Raw genomic sequence first — 25,528 nt, forward strand, 5'->3', positions numbered from 1 at the left:
ATATTATGCTAGTTTGTCTTCGTTGAGTATCTTGTTTTTTGATTTTGTTCTTGTAAATGTAGTCATTAATATTAACAACAAAACTGCCACTGTTATATACAAAAGTGCAATCGAAATGTTGACAACTATAACTAATCTAACTGATTCTCTTCTTCGCAAGAAGCAATGGCACCTCCGCAACAGAAGTTATATAAATTCTGTAGCATTCCTTTCCTAAAACAACAGGAGTTATAAAATTGCTGCCATACTGCTGGTTCACATTCCATGCTTTACTTTTTTTTTTCTTTACTCCTTTTTCGGAATTAATAGATTCTTAATTGTACGAAGTTTTGTGATGTTTCTTTTTGAACCAAATTCATACTAAATCACTCACGAAAACGGGCTTTTTATTCTTAAGTGATCACCGGTTGAGTGAAAATGTTCATATCTGTAAGCGTTAAGTCTTTCGTTTGTTGTCATTTCACAGAGTATCTGCAAATTGTGAACTTTTTATAAGCTTTGAACAGGGTGTTTACGTTCATATTTGTCCGCATTTTTCCCTTCAAAGGAAAAAAATAATGCTGACCTCAATTATGCCTTTCATCAAACTATGTGTGGAGCACAAAACACTGCTTGCGGTTCGTGGAAGATTTGTTACATTTAAAGCAGTTGCAGGTATTCATAAATAATTCCGAAATCTAACAAGATGAAGTGAAACATACAATTCTTCATATGCTTAATAAGTTTGCTCTCACCTGATATATTTGAAATGTAAGCATCGCACTTGTCCATATAAAATGATAGAGAGCTATAACAAAGACATAGGTCACCCAGGGATTACAGTATGTAATATTTGCTTGAGAGATTTCACCACATGAATCGCGCCAATCTTAAAATCATGTAATTAATTACAAACCCTTGAAACAGTCATGTTTATCTTGACTTGTATCATATAAAAATTGAATGCATTGGAATTTTTACAGGGAGCTCGTTTGAGATTTTCTTTTCGAAACACTTGTGATTTGTAAAAATAATGTTTAACAATTGAAATATGTAGAAGGCATTTCATTGCAAATTTCTACGCATGCTGCACTCTAGTTGTTCAGTTACTACATCAGAGTTCCATGTCTTGCTTCTCGATTACTTAATCGATAAAATGTTTAGCATACAATGTTCTACTGTCTTATGGCTAAGAAATTAGTAGGGGTAGTGACAATGCATTCTTTGGAATTGCCAGAAAGACGTCATTCAGTATCGTACATCGCTACCGTTTGTTCATATTGTTTCGGTACTGGGAAAAGTTGAAGTCCCTTTCGTCCAGTCCATGAATTGTTAAGGTTCGTATAGTGCAAGTAGCTTTAATCCGGGATATGAAAAGTTTGCTAAGCATGTTGAAGTAGGAAGACAGCTTACAATGAAAAGTTGCGACGAGAAACTGTAGTGAAGAAGCAATCACAATACCGAGATAAAAAACAAAGTGCAAATGATTTTTTTCTCCAATGCAATTCAGGACCCAAGGACAGTGATGATCAAATCTGCAATTTCTTGACAACAGTGAAGTTTAATATGACAACATGAACGAGGTAAAGGTCGCTACTGTATTCCAATGGGAAATGCTGACGTCGTGAGCGATTCCATTTCGGTTTTTTACAAAAAATTTCAAGGATAATCTGGTCTTTTGCAACGGTTCAAAATGAAGTGGAAGTGAAGTCTCTAAAATCAACAGCTGTAATAACAGCAGATTCTCCGCATTTTGTGTTCAAAACTTAATTCACAAGCAAAAAGTTGAAAATCGGAAACGAAATCACAACGTTATACCAGAGAACACGCATCTGAATCTAGCAAGCTGAAAAAGACTAAGTGCTAAGAAATTGAGAACAATTTAAATATTTAAATTTCATGTGAAGAAATCAGCAACTCTCCAAAAGACAGGGTTTATGAACAGTATTCAGGATAAAATGGAAAAGAAAAGGAGACGAACAATCTTGTTTCATTGAAGCAGAACTTTACCTGATCTCCGTACGGACCGTAATTAAACAAAAATAACCTTTTGACGCAGCGATCACACACTGAACAATGTTTTGACCTTGCTGGCCTTTTTAATAAGCATGTACTACAAAATGAGACTGCTTGTCGGCTTTCTTTTTCCCACATATCGCGTATCATTTCGCACCGTTCCTAGAAGTACAATATAAATAGACCTCCGAGTGTCGAAGATTAAAATCAACAGCAATTTTAAAATGACACAAGATAAAAATTCAAAATGAAGATGTAATAACTGAGTTTCAAATACTATTTTGAGATATTCCACTTAATAAAATCCATGTAATAAAATAAAAAAATTAATCTACTCTAGCGAGTATAAAAAGTGAAAAAAAAAAAACTCAAATTTTCAAAAAAATAGTATTTATGCTGAAACAGTAAAAATAAAGAAATCTAAAGACTGCCCAAAACAATTTCTGAAAAATTATGGGAGAAAATATGCGCCAAAGCAGTCACTTTATGAGATACGGTGATGATACCAGGGTCGGAAAAAATGATCCATAAAAACAATACTGGTGCAAGTGTTACAAGTATGAAGAAACTAATTTGCCAATACCACCCGGCAAAGGCATGCAGATAGAGTAGCCAAGTTACTGCCAAAACAATCTTTGACGCAACTGCTGCGCCTAAAGGTATGATGTAGAAACTTCGATCTGTTGCAAGTGACCTGAAATCAAGCTTCTTGAAACGATTGTTACGGAAAACTTTTGTGAACTGAGATCAAAAATAGTACGAACAAGTACCTGTAAACAATTCGTCCAAAAACACCAACTAATAATAGCAATAAAGCTTTGACCATATAAGACAAAATAACGTGCAAGATTAAACCCACAGCTACCATAATACACACCGGTAGAAAAAACATTATTCGTGATATTAATATCTATAAAAGATAGCCAAATCGAAAAAAGCGGTTTAAATACTAAACAAATTGGAAAGGTTCAAAAAATAAAATAAACAGTTGAATTTCATGAACAAACATCATTTTCCTTCACATATTGAATAAAAGTTGAAGAGATCAGTCGTTTTCTGCGTTCAGCCTTTTCCAAAATCCGTGCGCTAATGACATCTCCTCGTCGTATTGCAATGTCACGGGGAGTTTCATTATCACGATTGCGAAGCACTAATTCTGCATTATATTTTATCAAAACATTAATTGCTGAATGGTTGCCCTGTATAACAGCCCAGTGCAAAGCTGTATTTGCATAAGTTGTATCGGTACAAGACAAATCAGCACCCATCGTTATTAACATCTGTAGAGGATCGCGACTGAAAACCTGAAAACGCAATACATCAAGTCATCTAAATGAGATAAATTAAGAATAATGTAATATACAAAGGCAGTTTATGAAACCACGCCTCATCAGATTAGAATATTTTTTTAAAATTATTTTAAACCTTATACGCTGCCCACATTGCTGGTGTCATCATTGTTTCATCTCTTTCATCGGGAGATTGTCCTGCAGCGATCAAATATGCAGCTGTTGATGTTCTTCCAAACTGTACAGCAACATGAAGAGGAGTAAAACCTGCAACGTCAAGTTGAAGTGCCTTAATTTGAGGTACCAGTAAAACAGTTTCCGCATTACTATTTGTACTTCTGACAATACAGTACCATGAAACTTGCACTTAAGTTCCTCTTGAATTATATATCACCTATCTGACTATACAACAGTTGCAAAGAGCACTAATAAAGGTTCACGTGACTACAAAATTCAATTTTCTGTATCCTATTTTAAACAGCGCCCAATTAAGTGTAACTAACAGTGACAAATACAAATAAAAATACTAGTGGATGATTCCAAGAAACGAGCAATTTAAAAATACCTTCAACATCATTTAGATGGAGATCAGCTCCATGAGCAACCAACAGAGCAACCATATGAGTGTGGCCGTGTCGTGCTGCCCAGTGGAGTGGTGTTGAAGCAAGCACGCCACCTATTGCGTTGACATTGCAACCACGATCGATTAATATTCGAGTTATCGATAAACTAAAAAATCGCAAAATAAAATTTGCTATACGAAATATCTTTTGAACGCATTAGAAATTTTAACTAAAATTTACTACAATACTCCGATTATGCAATATTCGAATAAGAGTGTTGGTAGAACTCAGAAACACACATACAAAAAGAAATTTACCGATTATTAATTGCGGCCCAATGTAGCAAAGAACAGTCATCAGCATCCAGCGTATCCGGTGTACATTCTCCAGAAGCTAATAACTCCTGCAGTCTTGATACATTACCAAACTGCGCAGCTTGTCGTGCATCCATCAAGTCGTTCGTGTTAAGCTATAGGCAGTATTCGCAGAATTCGCGCCGAGTCAGTGGTAGCAATCAGTTCCGTACCGATGAAAGTATTTCTCACGAAGGATGGTGTATAGTGAATGTTGAAAAAAATGTTGACGACCACGACAGATACATAGTCCAGAGGTACTAAAGGTTCGAAATCTATTTTACGATGAAGTTCGAATATGTATTATCATGAAAGGGGTTCCAGAACACAACAACGAACCACACAATAGCTGGTTGCAGCAAACTAACCTTTCGATCATACTAGCAAATCTAATCTTTGAATTCAGTAAACTGCACATCAAATACTAGAATTAGCAAAAAACTAAAAACTGAATAATAATCAAGAAACATATCAGTACGCTCACAGTCCAGTCCAAAAGTATTGCGAGAGATGTTGTATTTCTTGCATGAAAAAGAGGAGAAAGAAATAAGTCGGTAAGTCGGTACTGAGGTATGGAAGGTTCCAGAATAGTACACCCGTATTCCTGCTTCCTCCCATATGGACTGATTTTTGAAAGCAGCGACTTATATAACAGTCCTCAGTAATAAATACTTTGTTTGTCTTTATGTAGATTCGCCGTAACATTCATATCCTGTACCTTCCCTAAGGCACTCAACATCGCAGATGGAAGGAGTTACTGAGTGAATGATAACCAAACCAGTACACACTGCTTCATCAGCTAGATTTAGAACATCATTTCCAACAAACAGGAAACACTGTCATGTCATTACCAATAAGTCTATATTTACCGCAGTGTTTATTTTACTGATTTAAACAGCACAACCAAAACTGATAAGATCATTTGATGCAGACACTCTACACAACTGCAAGCCTTCAGTTCCTTCCCGTATCCATTACGTACGGATCGATTAGTGATGCATGCTGTTTTGTCACATGCCACTCTGCGCATCACTTGTCATCCCTTTTAAACTACGATACCCGAACCCAGTCATGTCACACACGTCAGGATGTCGCGGTTCGCATTCAGCATATACAAATGTGTTGCTGTATGTCTCACTTCGCAATTAAGCTTCATGTTCCAGTGAACCGAGCAAAGTGGGTTTTCTCAAATATTGTTGGTGTGAGACAGTATTTTTCTTAACGGCCCAGTCACAGTATCACAAAACCTTCAAGAGTTCGTAGTCTGTGCTTAACTCTCGTAGATGATGACCACGATGTTAGTTGTGGTACTCATCGCTGTACACGAGGGTAGGTGAGTGGGTAAGTTTTGGTTCTTCAGGAAGTCAGGTTGTATACTCTTCTTAGTATTTTTTGTATAATTCGTGCCACAATGAACTCAAGGTAGCTCAAAACATAGTTTGGATGAACTGGGATAAGAGATTTGATTGTTTTCATTTTAAAAGCTGATTCTCGCATTTGATTTGCGTTTGAAGACGTTTATAATAAGTTTATTAATATAAAATTTCGAAATGTTTAACGCGACATTCTCTTTTTCCCGTCGGAACAATCAGAACAATGAACCAAGAGAAATATGATAAGTTGAGTTGTTCTAGTACTTTATATTGTCGTTGCGTCTTTTTTCTTAAGGTTTCTGAAGGTTTTTTGAACTTGTTACTTTTTCGTTCTTTCAGGAGTAACGAATGCACCAATTATCTTATTCATCGTGATGTATCGATAAAGTGAGTGTTGTTTTCAGAATTATTTGGGTTTTAACTTACTTGTGTTTTCTATTCTCGGAGTAATAAATAATTGTTTTTCCTCGATCACAGATTGTTAAAGATGTGTGGATTCCATCTGTAGGTTGCGAACCGTTCATGTCCTTAGTGTCAGAGAGCTCGGGGCGACGTTCTTCGTCACATCGTAACTTACGAATGATTCGAAATTTATCGCGTGCATGTGCTGGTTCACTGGATGTTGGTACCTCCTTCATTCCCAATTTTTCGGCTGCTGCAAGTGAGGTATTTTTTTTTGAAATGCTGCCTCCATTTTTCAAGCGTTTTTCAATATTCAGCCTTCAAATTTTGCTTTTTTTTTTCCCTTATTTTTATGTGATTATATAGGGCATGAAACTGACGGCCGATGATGATAACTGGGCAGAAAATACCACGGTCATAACTGGCACTACGAGTGAACACTCATATAACGGTCTTGCTGAAAGAGCACTTGTGGCTCCTGTTGGACGTGTTGTTGCCAGGAGATGTTCTCGGATATTTTGGCTTTTCAGTGCTTCGATTATTTCATTTATAGCTGTTATTTCTCCTTCTCTTATGGTTGCTTTACCAATTATTTTGTATCAAATTGGATTCGGCTGGCCTGAGGTTTTTTTTTCTGTAATCTTTCTTTCATGTCAAAAGGTCTGGTAAAGTAGGGAAATATCTGGTTCGAAAATGCATTACTCGATGCAGTGTTTTATTTACACTACATTAGGCCATCGTTTTAGAACTGCAGCCATTGATACCAGAGTAAACCAGGTTAAAATAGCGCTATCATTGGCATATGATGCAGTTTGAGATGCTTTGCTGTGATTTCGAAATCTGCAGGTATTGTGTGGTGCTGACTGCCAAGGTCTGATGTTGAATTTGGCAGTAAAAACAATGCTATTATTAGGCGCACTTTGGGCCATGTATTTTCGTCATGCTTCAGCGGATATGCCACGTCTTTTTTTTCATCGTGCTGCATTGGCATTCTTAGCTTTATTTATTCTTTTTGCCTTCTGGTTGTTCTATTCTGTCCGTATATTATTCGAGAAAGAAAGCAGTTGTAATGTGATTATCGGTTTTGCTCTTTCATTGCTCGATGCAATGCTTTATTTACACTACATTACGGTCATTGTTTTGGAACTGCGAGCATTGAGGCCGGAGTTCATTGTCAGTGTTGTAAGAGATCCAGATGGAGAAAGTCGAACTTTTAGCCTTGGTCTAATGAGTATCCAAGAAGCTGCTGTCCATGTTCTCAGGATGTATTATTCTACTTTCCCGTCTTACAATCCCTATATGGATAAATCGTTCAACGGAGGTTCAATGCATTTTCGGTCTGGCAAGTTATTTTCATGTTATGCTTTGCTGTAACTGCCGTTAAGATAATCTCTAGTATAGAAGATCTTTTTTTTTTTTTTTTTTTTTGATATTTAGCATCTTGTTTTTGTTTTCTTTTCTATTATTTAATCATTTTTCTCGATTATATGGTTGGAGCTTCGTCTTATGGCATTCAGTTGGATTCCTGTACTTTATTAATATTATAAATACCAGTGGAATGTGGTGTAATAAATAGAATGGGCACTACTTGGAATTTAATTTCTGTACAGCGTGCTAATCTGATCTTAAATTCTATTGTAAGGGCAGTGATTCTCTTTCTAAAAATTTTTACACAGTGTACTCATGGTTATTACGATTACTTATTATTGCATCCTATTTGAAACAGCTGCATTCCAGTGATAGAAAAAGTGTGAATGTCAGGAGATCCTTCGTTTAATCTATAAGTAAATAGTTTAGGTGTGTCACAACCAGCTGGAGGTTTCAAGATGTATGATATCGAAGGTTTGGGTAACGAATGCACTATAACAGAGGTTAACGCTCGCGCAATTATGGAGGCTGCTGCGAAAAGGCGAGTTGGTGGGCACAATGAACGTTACCATGAAATAATAGAGTGGGAACGACGAGTTCAAAAACGAAAATATCGCTTGATTAGTACTACTGAAGAGGCGTTTGCAAGTGTTCAAAGCGTGACGGCCAACAATCAAAATAAGGTGTATTTTTTGAATGAGATTTTTCTTTAAGTTTCGCTGTATTGAAATTGTTAGAGTTATCCAATTTACAAAGCCACATAATCACGGTTTTGTACAGATTTTTGGAGAGCCTATGGAAGCACTTGGGGCAGCTCAAGCAGTGTTCTCTGCAATTGCAAGGCCACTGAATAAGTATTTGAAACTTACTCGACAACAGCCTCGTCATACAGCTGATCAAGTTGTTGCTCATCTTGCTCGTTGTCTCTCACTTCGTTTTACTGCTGCTACTTTTTTGCAGAGATTCTTCTCTTCCAGATTTCCTTTTCCAGTTAGTTTGTTTCTTGGTTTCGACCTTATTATTTTTAGTTTTTCCTGCCACCGAAACTAAAAATTTTATGTAGAAAATGAATCTTTAATTTTGGTTTATAACTGTTGCTAAACGTTTTGTACATACATACATCAACTGTTTTCTACTGGACGCACTTTTGATTATGCATACATCAGTGAATAGATGATTTATATTGATCCGGTTAATGTATAGTGACTATTGTTTTTAAGGAACATGTGAGCGAAACAAAATGGTCAATTGTATGCAATGTGCAAGCATCCGCCGGTATTAGGCATGGCACAGTGTTTGTATTGCGTTGTCACGAACGTGATGATGATGCTGGAGTACAGTTGCTTTGTTCACTTCATTCATTTCCTTTTTTTAATCTAACCGAACAGCAATCGTTGACATCAAAATTTGCCTTAAAAATAACTCCGGAATCAAATGTTTAGCCATAATATATGTTTCTTGCTAGCTTAAGTTATATATTAATTGCATACTGGTTTGTTCGGTCATCTGCTACGTCGGGGTATCTGTGCATCATAGCATTCGGTTTTCATTTGCATATTGCAAATTTTTTAATTGGCAAATTATTTCTTGTCTTTTGCCATTGATTAATGTAGGTTTGATTTGAAAAATTTGTATTCGAATGTGAGCATATAGCCTTCAGAATCCAAGTTTTGAGCACAAAATACTCATCTGATCTCAATGACATCTGCAGATGCCAATATTAGGCACGGTTCTTTGTTTTAGGTTTATCATGTTTATGAATTAGTTTAAAAGTGCATCCAGCACTTCATTGGTTAGTTCACTCGATTCAAAACAGGCGTAATGTTGAGTATTCTTGTTTTCATAATTGGTACTTATCTTCGAATTTAAGAAATATTTCATTAGACTGTTACAACATTGTCATGGAGAGACTTCCCACATTTCTTATGCATTTACTCACTGTTGCTTAACATTTTACTTCTACATGGATTAAACAGTCGTATATTTCATTTCTCTACCTAAATGAATAGGTATTTTCTGCGTTGCACATAATGTTCATCAGTGTTCCTTTATACAATAGAGTAGTCATTTCGAATTGTGCATATACTGCCATGTCATTGTGATTTTGTACCTGTTCACTGGATTTTGTTGCGTTCTTCGGAATTACTTATGCTGCCGTTATTATCATTAATGCTGTGCTTCATAAATGGCAAGATATACAGGTCTAGATGAATTATGTGAGGAAGTAAGGTTCGTGAAATAGTACTTAAACAGCGTTTAGGAAAGTGGTTATCACTGTGTTTTTTGTGTGCTTTTGGTTTTTGACATGCCAGATGATATGAAGATAGAAAGTATGTCATTAAAGGTTATGGAGGTAATTTTCACCTTTATTAACAGTATAAGGTTGGAATATGGCGGTGTTGTTTGTTGCATCCACACTGTGGGGATAACTCATCAGCGATAATTTGCTGTCAAACGGACGTAAAAAAGGCCGCATTTTGACGGGTCGGTTTACTGCCATGGATGTATGTGTGAAATGGAGGATAAGCGGAGGTGGTTCTCGAAGTGTGGCTTCGGTCGATCAGAATATTCCAGATGATTCCTAAGAATTGCGTCTACTAAAACGGAGAATAGATGTAGAGTCTATCGAGTCTTTAGGAAAAGGACATTTGTGTAGCTGATGAGCATCGGTGTGTATTTTTTGCGATGGGAATACAACGGGAGAAGAAATGGCTACGTACTTGAAAGTATTACTAAAAACTTTGCTGAACTTGTCCTGACTTCCCCAACATTTCTCTTTTCCCCCCGTCTCTGTCATAACGTAACCGGCAAACAAATTTCAGTTCCCACTGATGCCCACACACAAGCTGTTCCGTTCTGTTCGGGTTTTGAAACGAAACTCGCCGTTACAGTATTTCTCACTATGTGACTGTTGCAGCTTAAGAAGCGGTCGTGAAGTATTGGTGCGTGTTATTGTAGGGCTGGAGGTTGTCGGGGAAGGCGAGTGAGCGTCTGCGTTGCATTCGAGACGGTTCTGTTGGGTGTGATAGTCGGTGGTAAGCGCGTTTTCTGGATCTGTGTATTTATCAAGCGAGCTCATTATAAACGGCACTATAATACCATAGCATCCGAAGTATTTGAAAGTGAATCAGGAGTGTAGTTAAATACAGGAAAATTTTTTTGTATCTTGAATTTAATGAGATTTCCTTAAAGTTGGAATACGGATTTCTTCCATTTTATCACTGCAGATTTTTACAAAAGTTTTTATTTTTTTGCAACTAGTGTACGAAGCGCTGAGAAGTTAGGCGAGCTGGATCACTTTATTTCAAAAGAAATATTTGTTCTTTCTTTTTTCAGATGACAAACGATCTTGGGAGCGGACAGCGTGGACGGGAAATGAAAAACAGTGATACAGATGACGATGTCGACAATGGCGTCCCATTCGCTGAAGAAGTGAGTTCTTACTCTCTGTACTTTTGTTGGAAACAACACTTCCTTTTCCACTTTGTTCATAAACATTTTTCTCACATGTATTATTAATGTGGATATACGGTGATTGAAATCTGGACAGAATTTATGCATTGTAGGTTTCACATCTTTTTTACGTATTTTGGTGATAATCCAAGGTTATTCATCCGCTAGCATATTTGTAGCATGAAAATAAAGAAAATGCTCGTGGGAGAGTAAATTTTCTTAAAGCATCAGCACAGCACAACAATCAGGAAGATGCTATGGATACAGCCTATGTTAATGAAGGTGAGTATGAGTACAATTTTCGCATTCTCTATGTGGAAATCTTGGTGAAGGGCATTTATTGACGTGAAATAGAAAACGAATTTTTTTTGTAAAAAAGCAATATCATCTTTCAGAACATAAGGATGAGTAGTCCACTTTACTTCGAATGGACATAAGCAGACTAATTATGTTCCAGTGATTATTTTTTTATTTTTCAGTACCTAAAATTATGCGTGTGTTGTTGGCTATGACGACAGCTCTACTTTTTTGTCCGTTGATTTATGGTGTAACCTTTATTATTTTCAGGACGCAGCTCTCCATTATCCGGAGATTGTGAAGAGGATGGTATGAATTTTGTTCAATCCTTTAAAATCTAGTTTCGTATTTCGGTTTAACATGAAACTATTATTGTCCATCTTTTTGCTTAAATAGTACTGAAGTTCGGAGTGGCTCTTTACTGTTTGTAAACTGCTCATTTTATTATTCATATGAAATTGAATGTTATGATTTCCATTCTTAATTGCAGATCCATATAAACCGGAAGGAATTTTACGCATGGATATTGACCACTTCAGTGACTTTGCTCGTGGCTCATCTGAAACGCATCAGAAATTGAGTGAACCGATATTTGTTAGAGGTTTACCATGGAGGATTTTAGCAATGCCACGGGAGCAGAATAGAGTTCGTTTTTTTTTTTTCTTTTAGGTTTGAATATGGTTGCTTTTCGTTTCATAAACGTTTTGAAGAAAAAAAAACGGGTAGGATTTTCTCTTATGTTGGATTTTAAATGTCAAGTTGCAGTTTCAAAGTGAGCGCCGCTCAGCTGGCCGTGCTTTTGGCTTCTTCCTGCAATGTAATGGAGAAGCAGAAGCGATTTCTTGGTCATGTACTGCAAGTGCTATCCTCACTGTCTTGTCACAGAAACCCGGAGTTGAAAACCATGTGCGAAGAATCAATCATACTTTCTATCAAAAGGAGAATGACTGGGGTTATTCACAGTTCCTTCCGTGTGAAGTAAATTGTTTCTTGTTATTTACAAAGTGTATGCTTATTTTGCAGCTTTGCTATCTCAACTACAGGATTTAGATATTAACATTTTCGTTTTAATCTTATTGTGTTAGTCTTTCTGCAGAATTATGAGTATGGTCATTAGAAGTTTAGCAAGAAACGGTTATTTACAGACACTTCTGAACCCTGAAAGCGGTTACATTAAAGACGATACTATCAAATTGGAAGTATTAGTTATGGCGGATGCTCCTCATGGCGTGCAGTTTGTTTCCACTTTTTTGATCACCTTTGTGTACTTTCTACTATTATGTAAAGTTTTATACATAGTTTGATTACATGTTTGTAATCAAACATATAAGCAAACTATGGAAATCAAACTTTTTCATCGAAAAGCCATTGGAATTCCATTCTTTCTTTTTTTTTTTTCATTAAAAGATTTTTCATGTAGATGGGATAGCAAGAAACATGCTGGCTTTATTGGTCTTAAAAATCAGGGTGCAACGTGTTACATGAATTCGATATTGCAGACTTTCTTCTTCACCAATCAACTGAGGAAGGTTGGCTACAGATTTTAGGATTTATTATCTCACTACATAGAAAGACAACTCTTATAGAACTTTTTATTCTCACTATTTTCAGGCCGTGTATCAAATGCCAACTGAAAATGATGATCCAGAGACCTCGGTTGCATTAGCTATGCAACGTGTTTTTTATGAACTACAAAATTCGGACAAACCTGTTGGCACGAAAAAGTTGACAAAATCATTCGGATGGGATAGTGTCGAGTCATTTCATCAGCATGATGTACAGGAGTTGTGTCGTGTACTGCTGGATAATTTAGAAAATAAAATGTCTGGAACGAAGGTGTTTTTTCAATCCTTTGATGTTTAGTACAATCCAGTATTCTGTTAGTAATTATAATTTATCTTTTTTAAGCATTCTTTTGTGCAGTACTTAGGTAGTAATATGGTTGCAGTAACGTTTGATTCTGAACACGTAAAACTATTGCTTTCCTTAATGAAATCTTTTGATTTTGATGCAAATAATATTTAAATTGTTTTCGAAACACGTTTGACTGATTTAGGAATTTATTTTAGTAATTTATCGTTTTTAAGCATTCTTTTTTACAATATTTAGGTAGTAATATGAACTCTATATTATAAAAAGTCTATATTTTAGGTAAAAAATACCATCCCTTCTTTGTTTGAAGGAAAAATGAAGTCATACGTGCGCTGTAAAAATGTATGTTTTGAATCAAATCGGGTTGAATCATTCTATGATCTTCAGCTTAACATCAAAGGCAAAGCAAATGGTATGATTCTTAATATGATCTGTGTCTTTTGTCAATCCAGCTTTTGCTAGTCTATGTAGATATTAAAATTATGTAAAGAAATTAACAAGCAAAAGCAAAATTCAGTTGTTCATGTAAGTGGTTTTCAGTTCTAGAATCCTTCTCTGATTATACGGCTGCAGAAATACTTGATGGTGATAATAAATACGATGCTGGGGAATTCGGTTTGCAGCCAGCGGTTAAAGGCGTCAAATTCATTTCATTTCCTCCGATTTTACATTTGCAGTTGATGCGTTTCCAGTATGACGCATTACAGGATGCAAATGTGAAAATTAATGACCGGTACTCCATATTGCTTCAACTTATCAATGGCTTCGAACAAAACTCGACTTTACCTTTTTTTTTCTCTTTTTTTTTTTTTTTTTTTTTTTTTTTTTTGCAGGTTCGAGTTCCCTGCACTTTTAAATTTGAATGCGTTCATAGAAGAGGGTGACAAGAAAGAACCTCAGGACTTTTTGCTTCATGCTGTCCTAGTACATTCAGGTGATTTCCATGGTGGTCATTATGTAGTTTTTATCAACACAAATTTGGGTGGACCACCTAAGGTGCGTTTTTTTTGCTATTATAATTTGGTTTTTCTTAAGTGTGCACTGGCTGTATTATATTGTTTATTTTGTATTGTTCAATTTCTGACTTGTTTTGATATTTGTTTTGTTTGTTTCATAAGCATATTTTTAATCCAGTATAGTTTCCAATAGAATATGGGTACTCATTTCCAGTGGTGCAAATTTGATGATGATGTTGTTTCTCGTGCTTCTGTTCGTGATGCTATAGAGGCAAATTATGGTGGCGATGATCCCGATCTCCCAGGCAAATCATTTACCAATGCCTATATGCTTGTTTATATAAAAAAAAGTTGTATAAGTGAGTTTTCTTTTTCAATTATTTTCTTCTTTCAAACATAAGTATTTTTAATTTTTAAGTATTTACTTTCTATTTTTGAAAAGCTTCCACTTTTTATTTGTACGTAGAGTTTTATTTTAATCGAAATTTTTTCTATATGTTATTGTTCTTATGTTTGTAGATGACGTTTTGTGCCCGGTGACGGAAGAAGATATTCCGCGACATTTGCGACTACGATTTGAGGAAGAAAAATCAGCCGATGCCAAAAAGAAGAAAGAGAAACTCGAAGCCCATCTTTTTACAGAGCTTATTGTAAGTTTGGTTTCATTATAATCGGCATATCTTTGTTTCTTAAGCTTCATGTTTTTCCTAACTAATGGTTATTTAGGTGATATTAGAGGAGCATATGTATAGCTATTCGGGATTTGATTTATTCGATCCGAAAATACTGGATGAGGCTCGTCGACTAAAGGTTGAGAAGAAGATGAGTATTGATCAGCTATATACACTATTTGCAGAAGAGTTTGTAAGTTGACTTCAAAATTCTTCAGTATTTAATTGTATTTTCTTTTTTTTTGACTGACTTCATAGGTAATGTTGTCACTATCAAACCTATTTTATTTTTTAGCATCTTAGCGAAAATAACTTTCGCCTGTGGCAAGTACATGAAAACACAATTCGGGATGAAAGGAATAATGCACTTTCTTTGAATCGTCTTCGCCCGTCGACGTTACTGAAGCGTGATGGTGAGCGACCGCACTCAAGTCGTGTTGATATGGCCCTTGAAGGTGATCGCAACATTGTTTTTCTCGAAACCGCACAAGATTCGGGAAATTCTCTCAACGGTTTGCCGCCATACAATGAATCAAGTCAGTTTTTTTTTTTAATTTTTAAAATATTTGAATATAATCATTGCATAAGTTTTTTTATTACGCTTGTATGTGATTGCAAAACTTATATTTTTTGCAGATGATATGATGTTTTTCTTAAAATATTATGATGCTGATGAGAAGATGACTTTCTTTTGTGGTCACATAATGATCAATTATAAATCGATGATTCGAAATTATTTGCCACAAATTTTACAAAAAGCCCGTCTGCCTCCAGGGACAGAATTGAAATTTTATGAGGTATGTTTATTAATAGTAACATTTGCATAATCTTTAACAAAATGGCGGAGTAAAAAGCAGGAAGATATGCTGCAAATTATTCTCATATAATTGTGCTCGCAGGTTTGATGGAAGTTTTTGATGTATAACTTACACCACTGAAAGTATTTTCCCATTTTTTTATATTTATAAGGTAGATATATCATCTGGAAAATCATTTTGTGAACTTCTTGCTTCATCACATGTATTACAGAAATTAGGTTTAATGTGTAATAATGAGATCTAATATATACAAATATCGATTTCTCCTACTTAAGGTGCTGAACATTGATTTTTCTGAAATAAACATTCGGCCTTGCTCAAGAAGGACGCGCAGATTTAATTCGTGAAGGGATAATGGTCAAAATTTTCTTTTCGGTAATAGGTTATTCAAAAGTTTTAGGAGATTGCACCGGATCGAATGCGTCCCTTATGCATAGACGATATGATATCACAAGATCACGCATTGGTGGACTTAGTCGATGGTACTTTGTTGGTATTCGAAAGAACTGATAAATCAACTACAGAAAATAATGCTCATTTGTATTATACAACAAAATATAATGCTATGCAAGTTGAGGCATTGCAAAATCCGGAAGGTTTCGGGACACCTTTGAATGAACAATTTGAACCAATTTTGGGAGAAATAAGTCAGGTTATCGCTTTAAAATTCTGGTATTTGTCATAAATATTCTGACATTCTTTTAGCATTATATATATTTTGCAGACATGGACTATGGGACAGCTGATGCAGTGGATCGCTAGTGGTATTAAATGTTCGGCGGATCATATCCTCTTGTGGAAGGTAATTTGTATTACTGGGCATGTTTCAAACAAGATTTAGATTGAAAAATTGTTTCCTCTTATTACTAATAAAAATGGATTGGTCTAATGCTTTGCAAGGATTGCAGTAAATTCTTTCGGCTTAAGCTTTGCAGATATATTCATTTCATTTCCGTCCTGGGACTAAGTGCAGCAACACTTTGCGGGTTAAAAGCACTTAGAACAAAAATTTCAGAAGCTTTTCGTCTCGTTTTTCTTGTAGATGGATGACTGTGTTTAGATATTCTTTATCTACACTATTGAAAGAATTGTGAAGGTCATATCTTCCGTATCATAATTTATTTGGTTGCAGAAAATTGTGAATAAGCGCGATATTTGTTGTGCTATTTATGACAAGAATATTTTAACGAATTAGCTGCAGGTAAGTCAGTACAACGAGAAACCAACCAACAATCATTTGAACGAACATGAGCTACGGGTTTATTCAGTGAAAGATCTTCTTGGATTGACAAGTCCACATAAACACGACCCTCGGCGACAGAAACGCTATCGTGTTTATTATACAAAGATGCCCATTTCTGTGAGCGATCTCGAACGACGTTATAAGATGAGAGTGCAGATGATGGATGAAAAAATGCAAATTACGGTAAGGTTGCTTTTTTGAACATTTATACATTCTTATGCGAAAGCAGAGTGGCACTCAGTTTGAGAGCAATGTATTCTATGAGTTTCAGGAAACTACTGTCTTTCCCGAGAAAACAGGAACAGTTCAATCAATTTTAGATGAGGCGCAGAGGGAATTCCGTTTTTCACCTAACGGAACTAAATTATTGAGGTGATTTCGAATTCATTACTTGTTGGTTTTCTATTTTACTTCGAAAGAAACTTCGTTTGAATTTTGTTTCTGTTACAATCACAATAAATTGTTAAATCTTGCAGGCTTGTTTACGTAGGTCAGGCATCACACTGTTTACGGGCTTACCATGTTTTCACTAATGACACACTTGCCAGTGAAATTTATACGAAGATTGGCAATACATCTTACGCAGTCAGTTTGCCATCTCATTCAGTATGAATTTGCAAGTATTTCGACTTCTGTGGTTGTGCCTTTATTATATACTATAATATGGAACATATTAATAATATATAATATGGAATGTACATTTTTAAGGCTTTAGTATTTGAGTTTTGCGAGATGTTATTATGCTAAAACAAATAAACTCTTAGACGTTTTTTAGTGACTTTTGTTCGAAGTATCATTAATTAAGCGGAAATTAACCTAGTGTTTTCTTTTCTTGATTTTAAAATATCTGTTTGAATGATCTGACATGTTTTTCTTGAAAAAGAAATTCCAAATCTGTTTCAGGTGCGGGTTGAAGAGATACCGGAAGATGAAGTTACTGTTAGGCCTGGCGAACATCTCTTACCTGTTGGTCATTTCGATAAAGTAAGTTCAGATTTTCCCTACTGTTATAGTCTATGCGATGTGGTTTTTATACAATATTTACTAGAATATTTCTTGACGGATTATTTTATAAAAACCTTTCTAGGACCCGACACGTATGTTCGGCATCCCTTTTTTCATTAAAGTTACAAATGGAGAAACACTCGAAAGTGTGAGCGAGCGAATTAGAAAGAAGCTGGACGTCACTGTTAAGGAATTTGAAAAGGTTTAGAAAGAATAATTTTTGAAAATTGAAATTTGTGGGTTGGATTTTAGTTCATGTTTAAATTATTATTTCGGAAATTAAGTCAGGTTTTATTGCAGTATAAGTTTGCAATAATTGTCAACAATCGAGTGAGTAAATATTTGGACAAGGACAACGTGGTTAATCTCAATGAACTTTCTCATACACATATTACAGGTTTCCTTACTTTGTTCATATTTTTTCTTTTAGATATCGCAACACTTTTTCTATCTAGTGTCGAGTCGGTAATGTTTCAGAGTAAATGTAGTAGAAATATATTAACTTCAAGTGGCATAACCTGAACTAAAGGAGCATTTCTTTTACAGGTTACGCATCCGCACCTTGGCTTGGATTAGATCATATGAACAAAAGTCGCGGTACGCGTGGTTCACACACAACTGAGAAAGCGATCGTTATTCATAACTGATGCTTTCGTTGCTAATTTTTAATGATGTAGTTACGCTGCCTTGCGGCATGTCTGAACTATTATTTCTTGTGAACAATAACGAGGCATGGTGCTTAATATTACTATTATTTTCTGGAGAAATACGAAGTTGCAAATTATTAAATTTCGTGAAAACTAGTAACATTCAGCAGTACATTTAGTTGCGGTGATTTTATTTGTTAATTATGAGGAAAAACATCATTCAGTTTATCATGCTGTTGCTCTTGCTTCTTAATTCTTAAGTAAAGTTTTAGTTTTCTTTTGCATCTGTGATGCTAATTGCTGTCTGATGTCCTCTTTGCATCTAAGCTCTATCTATCTTTTGCAACAGTGTTATATTACTGGAGTGAAATAGTTGTAAATTCGTGTAAGGTGGTATCAGTGGACACATATTTGTGTGTTTAAACCAATGTTGTATCATAATCGTCATCCCGTTTTTCCGGGCTACGTATCCTTCAGTCACTGGAGATTTCTCTCATTAGTAGTGCCAAGCTTCATCCGATTTGGTCTAAGCTTTTCCGATTTTGTACTGTCTGTTATTTTTCTCTTTTGTTCTGTTTTCATTATTTTATACTAATGTGGTTTATTATTTGAGAGAATTTTTTTAACCAGTAAGCTTTGTAAGTGTCCATTTCACTGCGTGTAAAATAACATCCATGTGAATGCACAACCCAATGAGTTAGACTTATATTCTGTGTTGGACACAAAACTGTGTATGGTATTTCGAATCCTCTCAGCTAGAGAAGAATCGTTTTTAGCAGTGAACTGTCTGATTTAGTGTATGAATTTCTTGCTTTGTTTTCAAACTATTTTCTTGTTCCTCCGTTTCTGTTTGTCGTGTTATTTATGTTTTATTGCGTACATAAGCAAACTCGGGACGTTTCATCACAATTCGTCTCCATATGCACATCCTGAATTTGTTAATAAATTTTTTTGTCTCTTAGAATTGTTATCACGAATGAAAGCGGATAAACTATTATTGTTCGTTTTGCATATTCCAGAAAAATTGCTTATTCGACTACCTTAATCTCGATAGCTCTATCGAGTGGATGGACGGTGGGCTGTGGATGGGGTTACCTTATGGTTGGTAGTGTGTTCTGGTGATTTCTAGTAATGCCAGTTTAGTCAGAGGACAGAGATAATGGCACTTTCAGGAGTGGAATCCCCGAGTAAGGTAGGGGCTTCACTGCAGTTGTGAGTGTAATTAAGTTGGGTTTACCAAGGCATAACTGTAGAACGTGAGTCGAGACGCCTACCAATATAATTTGTCGTCTTTGTCCGAATATATGAAAGATTTTTACCGATGTACAAGGGCAAGTATTGTGTTTGGTAGTTTCCATTTGGGTCATTTCAATGCGAACCATTATTCCCGCACGCAAAATGACAAGTATCATTGTCATGCTCTAGTTGGTATTCTTCCCATTGCCCTTGACCTAATTAAGTTTCTGCCTTTTAGAAATTCATATACAACCACCGATAGCTGCTCCTACCTTCTCACAATTGCAGTGAAGCACACAGCATGATTCCAAATGATACTCTCTTCTCAATTTTTGTGTCCTACAACTTTGTTCATTTTATGTGTTTGGTATGCTGTATAACGCCGAAGTTGATAAACTGGTAATTGCTGGAGTAATTTCATAATAAGCTTTCAAGTGAAGTGACAATATTTCAACCATCATCGCGCCATCATTTTCATTTTGTCTATTAAAAACATTCACTTAATCAACTACGCTGATGTTTTACTAACTTGCAGTACGGGACGGTCATATTAATGTATGAAACAGTAATTGTTACTATTAGAACATATTAAATGTGGATAGTTTTGATTTCACTTTTTGTTATATATGATTTAGTGAGTTGTGGCGTCACTAAAATAAAAGAGATTCTTACATTAACCTGCTGTTTATTTTTTTTACAACTGTCCGTTGGAAATTTTGATTACTCCATGTGTTACACTGACGACACTTTGAAGAAAGTCCTATCATACTATCAATTTCTGTGAATAACTGGAAGAATTGTACAGTCGCTGTTTTTTTAAAAGATAACTTTTATTCCCCGTAAGCAGTGAGCCATCATAATGATTACCGGATCGTATCCATACACACCCATAACATACAGAACACATTCATCCAATACACATCGTAGTGTTGATCCAGCTCACTCTTTCACTATAGAGATTTCGTTTTAACGCCCCAGTTTTGATATTCAAATTTCAAAATGTTGAATGAAAATATTTTAATCCAAATTTACCACCGTTATTGCTGCTAATTGCCCAGTATTATTTAATTTCATGCTCAAATTCATCTAATTTGCTATGCAATTTACTTCTGTTATTCGTTGGTACCAAATTTGATTACAAAGAAGTTATATTATTCCAGATTACCATGTTTCACTTCCTTTTAAACTTAAAATTTGAACAGATCTGGACAGATTTAACTAGATTTAATTTAAACTAGTTAGCAAAAAAAGTCTGTTCGGTAATAAATTCAAGACTTAGGAGAGCGTTATTAGGCCATTTTTACTGTTTCCACTGTATCATAATGAATATGTTGAATAATTATTTACTACAGGAAATGAAAGTCACTTTGGAAATTCAAGTATCTGCTTTGTTATTTTCATGTTATTAACTTCGCAAAATTGCAAATTTGTAGCTCCACTGTTTTACATTAGCTTCTTTTTAGACGAAGGGCACAATGATTATGAGGATAGTTGGTGTATTGCTAATTGCTGCTGGTATAACACATGCAGATATCAGTGAACAACCGATAACAATTAGACTACCTCCACATAATCGAAAACCAAATTTTATGAAGGAAATAGTACCACCACGTGCTATACAGTCATCATCAACACAAACTGCATCGGCTAATCGTCTACAAAAGGCGCATATAGGAAATCGTCCTTTATTGACCCCCGCCGCGCAACTTCCCGTTATACCACCGGTAAATTTATATGCGAAATATTTTAAGTATTTTATATTTTGCTGCGACAAAATTCTGCAAGTGCTTTTGAAGCTTAAGGTTTTGCTGATTATCTGGATTTCTGTTTTGCATTATGAGTTGATGTATCTCCGTTCATACGCCTCCTACTTATGATATGAAGTCTCACAATAACTGAGTTATAACAGGAAATGAGATTGGAAAAAGTAAACATTTCTGAACACTGCCGTAAAAGCATAAGTGGACTCATGAAACTTTTCAGCAGGAACAATAGAAGGGCGTAAGAAACTTCAAGCAGTCTGTACTGCCCCACTGCTTCTATAACATTGTTACTTCCAATTTAAAAAAAAAACCGTCAGATGAAACCATCTCATAAATTGTCCGATTTTAACAGTTTAAAATAAAAAGAAGGACAACGGGGTCTCAACTTTATTTTGAATGAACGTACATGATTGGTATTACAATAAACGGTATAATGTCTGAAATTTCCTTGCATTCAAATTTCTCAGTTCTTTTATATTCGACAATTTAATATAAATTTTGTAAAATCATAGTAAAACATTTAAAACTGTAATCCGCTTCTGAAATAAGAAAAATCATGAAATGAAATATTTAGTCACCAGTTACGGAGCAACAATTTGTACCGCGTCCCATAACGACACCACCACCACCACCTCCGATAAATATACCACCAGATGTACAGAACCAACTCATCAAATTTTTCGGTCTCGACAGTTTCGGCATACCTGGTTTAACTGGTAATCATCCGGATGGTTTCGCAGGCGCTATCCAGGTTCCTTAATCCTATATAAAGGAAAGATATAAGTTTTAGTATTAGGAATAATTGCCAAAAATACTTCAACTTAAAGTTTTAGGAATTGAGAGCTGCAGGAATACCTGTACAAGGTTTGCCACTGGAGCATATTTCCGGAAATCTATCACCTTCAACTTCACCGAATGGTTTGTATATATTCAGTGAAACTTATAAAGCTAATTGTAATATGTATACAAATCAACTTAATTTACAGATGTATTATCACAAGCAAATCCAGCATTTGGAAATCAGCTGAACCAGTTGTATAACGAAGCAACAGGTCCCACGCATTATCACGGAACAGGTAGTATCCCCTTACCTGATGCTACTCCTGGGGAGAATGGCCTTATTGGCTTACTATCAAGTTCAATAAGGAAGCTGGTTCAAGACAGTAAGTTATTGCAAATTATTGGTTTGAAGACTTTTGAATACAAAACCCTTTTATCTTGACAGTAAATTATTTTTTTTTTTTTACTTTATTGGCATTCGTCAGAAGTTCTCATTTTGGATTTCTGTTTTCAGGCTCTTGAATGTGACCTAGTTTTTGACAAGTCATTAAGACTAAAAGTTCCATTATAGCTGGTGTGGCTGATGCCCTGTCACAAGGCATTCCTAGTGTATTGGGAACAAGTGGTTCTGCTGATACAGCTGTTTCATACTCAACGGATGCTGAAGCTGAAGCTATAGCACAGAGTACCTCTCGTTCCGGAATTCGTCGGCAACAGAATGCTGCGCAGCGTGTACTTTCTGGAGTAGCGGCAGCGCTTGGTGCTGGTAGTGCACGTGGACCAGCTCACGCGGGACTGCCACGAATACCTGGCTTCCCACTGTTACCGGGTGGCATACCTCGTAATGAACAGGGTCAAATAGATGTTGTCCAGCTTATCGGTCTGTTTTCGATTTCACGTAACAATTTATGAGAGCTCCTGTGTTGCAACATGGACAATATTTTCCACATACTACACGCATAATATTTAAATGTAGGTTCAATAACACGTCGCATTTCGAATGGTACAACACTGGCTGATGTGATACCACCGGAGCAGTTGCAGACTCTTGCCGATAACGTCACTGATGCACTTTTACCACCAACACCTGAAGATTTCGACTTGCACAAATTTATGGGAAGATGGTTTGAAGGTATCAACAGTCCACGTGCTACTGAACAACGTTGTGTTGTACATCACTGTTTGTTTATCCTTCTTCCATTCTTTTTTTTTTTTTTTGGTGTTAACAATGAAATCAGATTATTTGAAATGATTTTGGATAAAGTGTGAATATATTTCAATCAGTAATCTTGAGGTTTTTTTCTATATGCGGTCTATTTAGTGGTATGAAGCCACAAAAAGCAAAAATTTAATAAACAGTTTATTTTTACTGCTTTGATTAATAACCAAAACACAAAAAATCACGTTGAAGATAATTAGTGCCATAATAAGTACCCTTAAGCTAAACTGATCTGATTAAAATATAATCATTTTGATATAGATGGTGGTTTAACAAAGAACGATAAGACTGCTACTTTCACCGCATTGAAAATTTACCGTGAGGGGAGTGAATTCGGTCCCGTGCGTTATTCAATCGGTTATGCCTTTCGAGGAGGTAATAAAGATGCCATGCTGCAGTTACATAGCTCAGAAACTCCTGATGCACAACCATGTTAGTCTGATCATTTTTTTATTTTATTATCATCTTAATGTTTGTTAGACTCAAGTTATGTCCTAATCCAACTCATCTCATTTTTCTGTTGCATTCTCAGATTACCTAATTCTTTGTTCACCTGGAATGGAGCTAAGACGTAGTTGATTTTGGACAACATAAGGTCGATCGACTGAGAGCAGGGATGAAATTTGTCATGCTGGTTCAAAAACAACAGCTTATTCTAAAAATTTGGGGCCACAGTTTAATTTTGGTAATCATGGTTCTCCAAAGTTTTTTTTTCTGTGATCATCTTTCAAATAGTGCCTTTTTATGAATTGACAAAGGTAGCAAAAGTTCTATTACGAATATTTGCAGTTTGGATTTACAAGTTGGGTCCAGAAGGAACGGATCCATTTGGCAATCCTCAGTATGAATGGGCAGTCGTATCAAATTGGGTGAAATATCCAGTAACAGTGTTAGTTCGAGATCCGGATAAATTTAAAGCTAAATACGAACAGGAAGTGCTGCGGTGGTTGGAAGATCAAGGTTTTATTAATGGTTTTATTAGAGCTTTTAATATGCTACAACCAGCTAGCTATAGCTCTTGTCAGTATGCCGACAGTACTTTCGAAGTATTTGGACCTAGTAAACGTTTAACTTGAACTTTATTACTTATTAAGACGAGTTTATTTTCTACTGGCTTTATTTGGTTTATTTACTTTTTTTAATATTTTTTGATCTATCTTTCGAAACGTCGAAAAGCGAGCAAAACTTTATTTGAGAAATCAAAAAAAATCGGCACTTCTTGTTTTTTTTTTTCTGGATTTTGCTTACATCATTCACAAATTTACTATAATTCTTCCAACCACATCGTGCAGGCAATTTGAAATTTTAACCAAAATTTGTTTTGATGATAAAATCAAACTCAGTTCTTTTGGTTAAGAAAAACATAAACTAGTAATGTCGTCACTTTCAATCATAATAAGAATCAAAATTTTAAAAAATAACAAGCAAGGATTTAGCATTATTTTCGATATGATTTCAAGATGTTCAGATACAGCTAAATTATACCCCCCAAAATACTCTTATTAGGCAAGTTACGAATGTCCAATAAATGTTTATTTATTAAAGCAGTTAGTTGTATTTGACTTCGGTCTGTATTTTTTTTCACTTTTTTGACATGCAAAAACCGTGTTAAATAATGCAACTATCTACTGGGTATTACTTACGTGGTTGAGAACTTGCTAAAACTTTTGAATCGTTAGCTGAAATTTTTGTTTGATTATCAAGCTGTAATTAATGTGAAACATATATATCAATGAGTCACTGATGTAATATGTTTTTAATTTGTTTTCATTGAATTATGGACAATCTTTTTTCTTGCTGAAAGTTCTGTGATATGATTTTCACTGTCTATTAAAATATTTTAAAATTTATTTTGATGCATTTAGAGCACCTACACTGAACTTATTTCTCAAATGCTGAACTGTTGCTGTTAACACAAGAAAAGATCCTACTTCCATGTCTCCTACATGCAGTGCAGCTTCTTGTTATTTGAAATTGTAAAGTTGCTAGAAAGCCATCTCGAAAAATTGTAAAACACATCTAACTGATTATATTAAATGAAAACTGATACAGTTATTCAAACTCATCGTTCTTTATGCCACTGAGAAAATTAGATTTGTGAGATAATTCCAAGTTCCTAAAAAGGAAAAATATGGTTTGACTCTATTATTTTAGAACTGTTAAATTATGTCGGTAGTCTAATGTCACTGAAAAGAGATATGAATGATCAAGGATAATTTTTGCTC

At 35.4% G+C, this 25,528-nt stretch overlaps 4 protein-coding genes across 8 annotated transcripts; 3 read left to right on the plus strand and 1 right to left on the minus strand.

The window, feature by feature from the left end:
- Positions 1-131: 131 nt before the first annotated feature.
- On the minus strand, positions 132-4,298 carry Bm3037 (Uncharacterized protein; the record flags this gene model as incomplete). Its single annotated transcript, XM_043073935.1, has 11 exons — positions 132-213; positions 374-471; positions 735-868; positions 1,393-1,514; positions 2,027-2,157; positions 2,479-2,689; positions 2,766-2,905; positions 3,003-3,299; positions 3,421-3,551; positions 3,850-4,013; positions 4,165-4,298. The coding sequence occupies 11 exons, from the start codon at positions 4,296-4,298 to the stop codon at positions 132-134; spliced, it is 1,644 nt and encodes a 547-aa protein (XP_042929869.1).
- A 1,797-nt stretch (positions 4,299-6,095) lies between these two features.
- Bma-vang-1 (Uncharacterized protein) lies at positions 6,096-8,785 on the plus strand (the record flags this gene model as incomplete). 2 transcript variants are annotated; one of them, XM_043073936.1, is made up of 6 exons in its annotated part: positions 6,096-6,239; positions 6,342-6,599; positions 6,822-7,317; positions 7,773-8,026; positions 8,124-8,333; positions 8,564-8,785. In XM_043073936.1, 6 exons carry the CDS (start codon positions 6,096-6,098, stop codon positions 8,783-8,785), a joined length of 1,584 nt encoding a protein of 527 aa, XP_042929870.1. The 2 variants fall into 2 exon arrangements, with proteins under 2 accessions (XP_042929870.1, XP_042929871.1); XM_043073937.1 differs by lacking the exons at positions 6,096-6,239; positions 6,342-6,599 and having other exon boundaries at positions 6,852-7,317.
- Positions 8,786-10,679: 1,894 nt separating this feature from the next.
- On the plus strand, positions 10,680-18,305 carry Bm4659 (Uncharacterized protein; the record flags this gene model as incomplete). 4 transcript variants are annotated; one of them, XM_043073938.1, is made up of 25 exons in its annotated part: positions 10,680-10,775; positions 10,976-11,078; positions 11,364-11,402; positions 11,584-11,738; positions 11,859-12,071; positions 12,239-12,327; positions 12,514-12,622; positions 12,705-12,929; positions 13,245-13,377; positions 13,506-13,698; positions 13,799-13,961; positions 14,136-14,280; positions 14,441-14,571; positions 14,648-14,785; positions 14,888-15,128; positions 15,229-15,389; positions 15,811-16,062; positions 16,135-16,212; positions 16,612-16,836; positions 16,925-17,025; positions 17,130-17,259; positions 17,557-17,637; positions 17,741-17,860; positions 17,959-18,055; positions 18,205-18,305. In XM_043073938.1, the coding sequence occupies 25 exons, from the start codon at positions 10,680-10,682 to the stop codon at positions 18,303-18,305; spliced, it is 3,519 nt and encodes a 1,172-aa protein (XP_042929872.1). The 4 variants fall into 4 exon arrangements, with proteins under 4 accessions (XP_042929872.1, XP_001899078.1, XP_042929873.1 ...); XM_001899043.1 differs by having other exon boundaries at positions 17,130-17,238; XM_043073939.1 differs by lacking the exon at positions 10,680-10,775 and having other exon boundaries at positions 11,054-11,078.
- A 2,711-nt stretch (positions 18,306-21,016) lies between these two features.
- On the plus strand, positions 21,017-24,379 carry Bma-lpr-3 (Uncharacterized protein; the record flags this gene model as incomplete). The annotated part of the gene is made up of 8 exons (XM_001899042.1): positions 21,017-21,265; positions 21,879-22,055; positions 22,138-22,222; positions 22,291-22,467; positions 22,656-22,964; positions 23,061-23,264; positions 23,565-23,735; positions 24,093-24,379. The coding sequence occupies 8 exons, from the start codon at positions 21,017-21,019 to the stop codon at positions 24,377-24,379; spliced, it is 1,659 nt and encodes a 552-aa protein (XP_001899077.1).
- Positions 24,380-25,528: the final 1,149 nt, after the last annotated feature.

This window comes from Brugia malayi (assembly GCF_000002995.4).
Source record: "Brugia malayi strain FR3 genome assembly, contig: Bm_v4_ChrX_scaffold_001, whole genome shotgun sequence".
Lineage (NCBI taxonomy): Eukaryota > Metazoa > Nematoda > Chromadorea > Rhabditida > Onchocercidae > Brugia > Brugia malayi.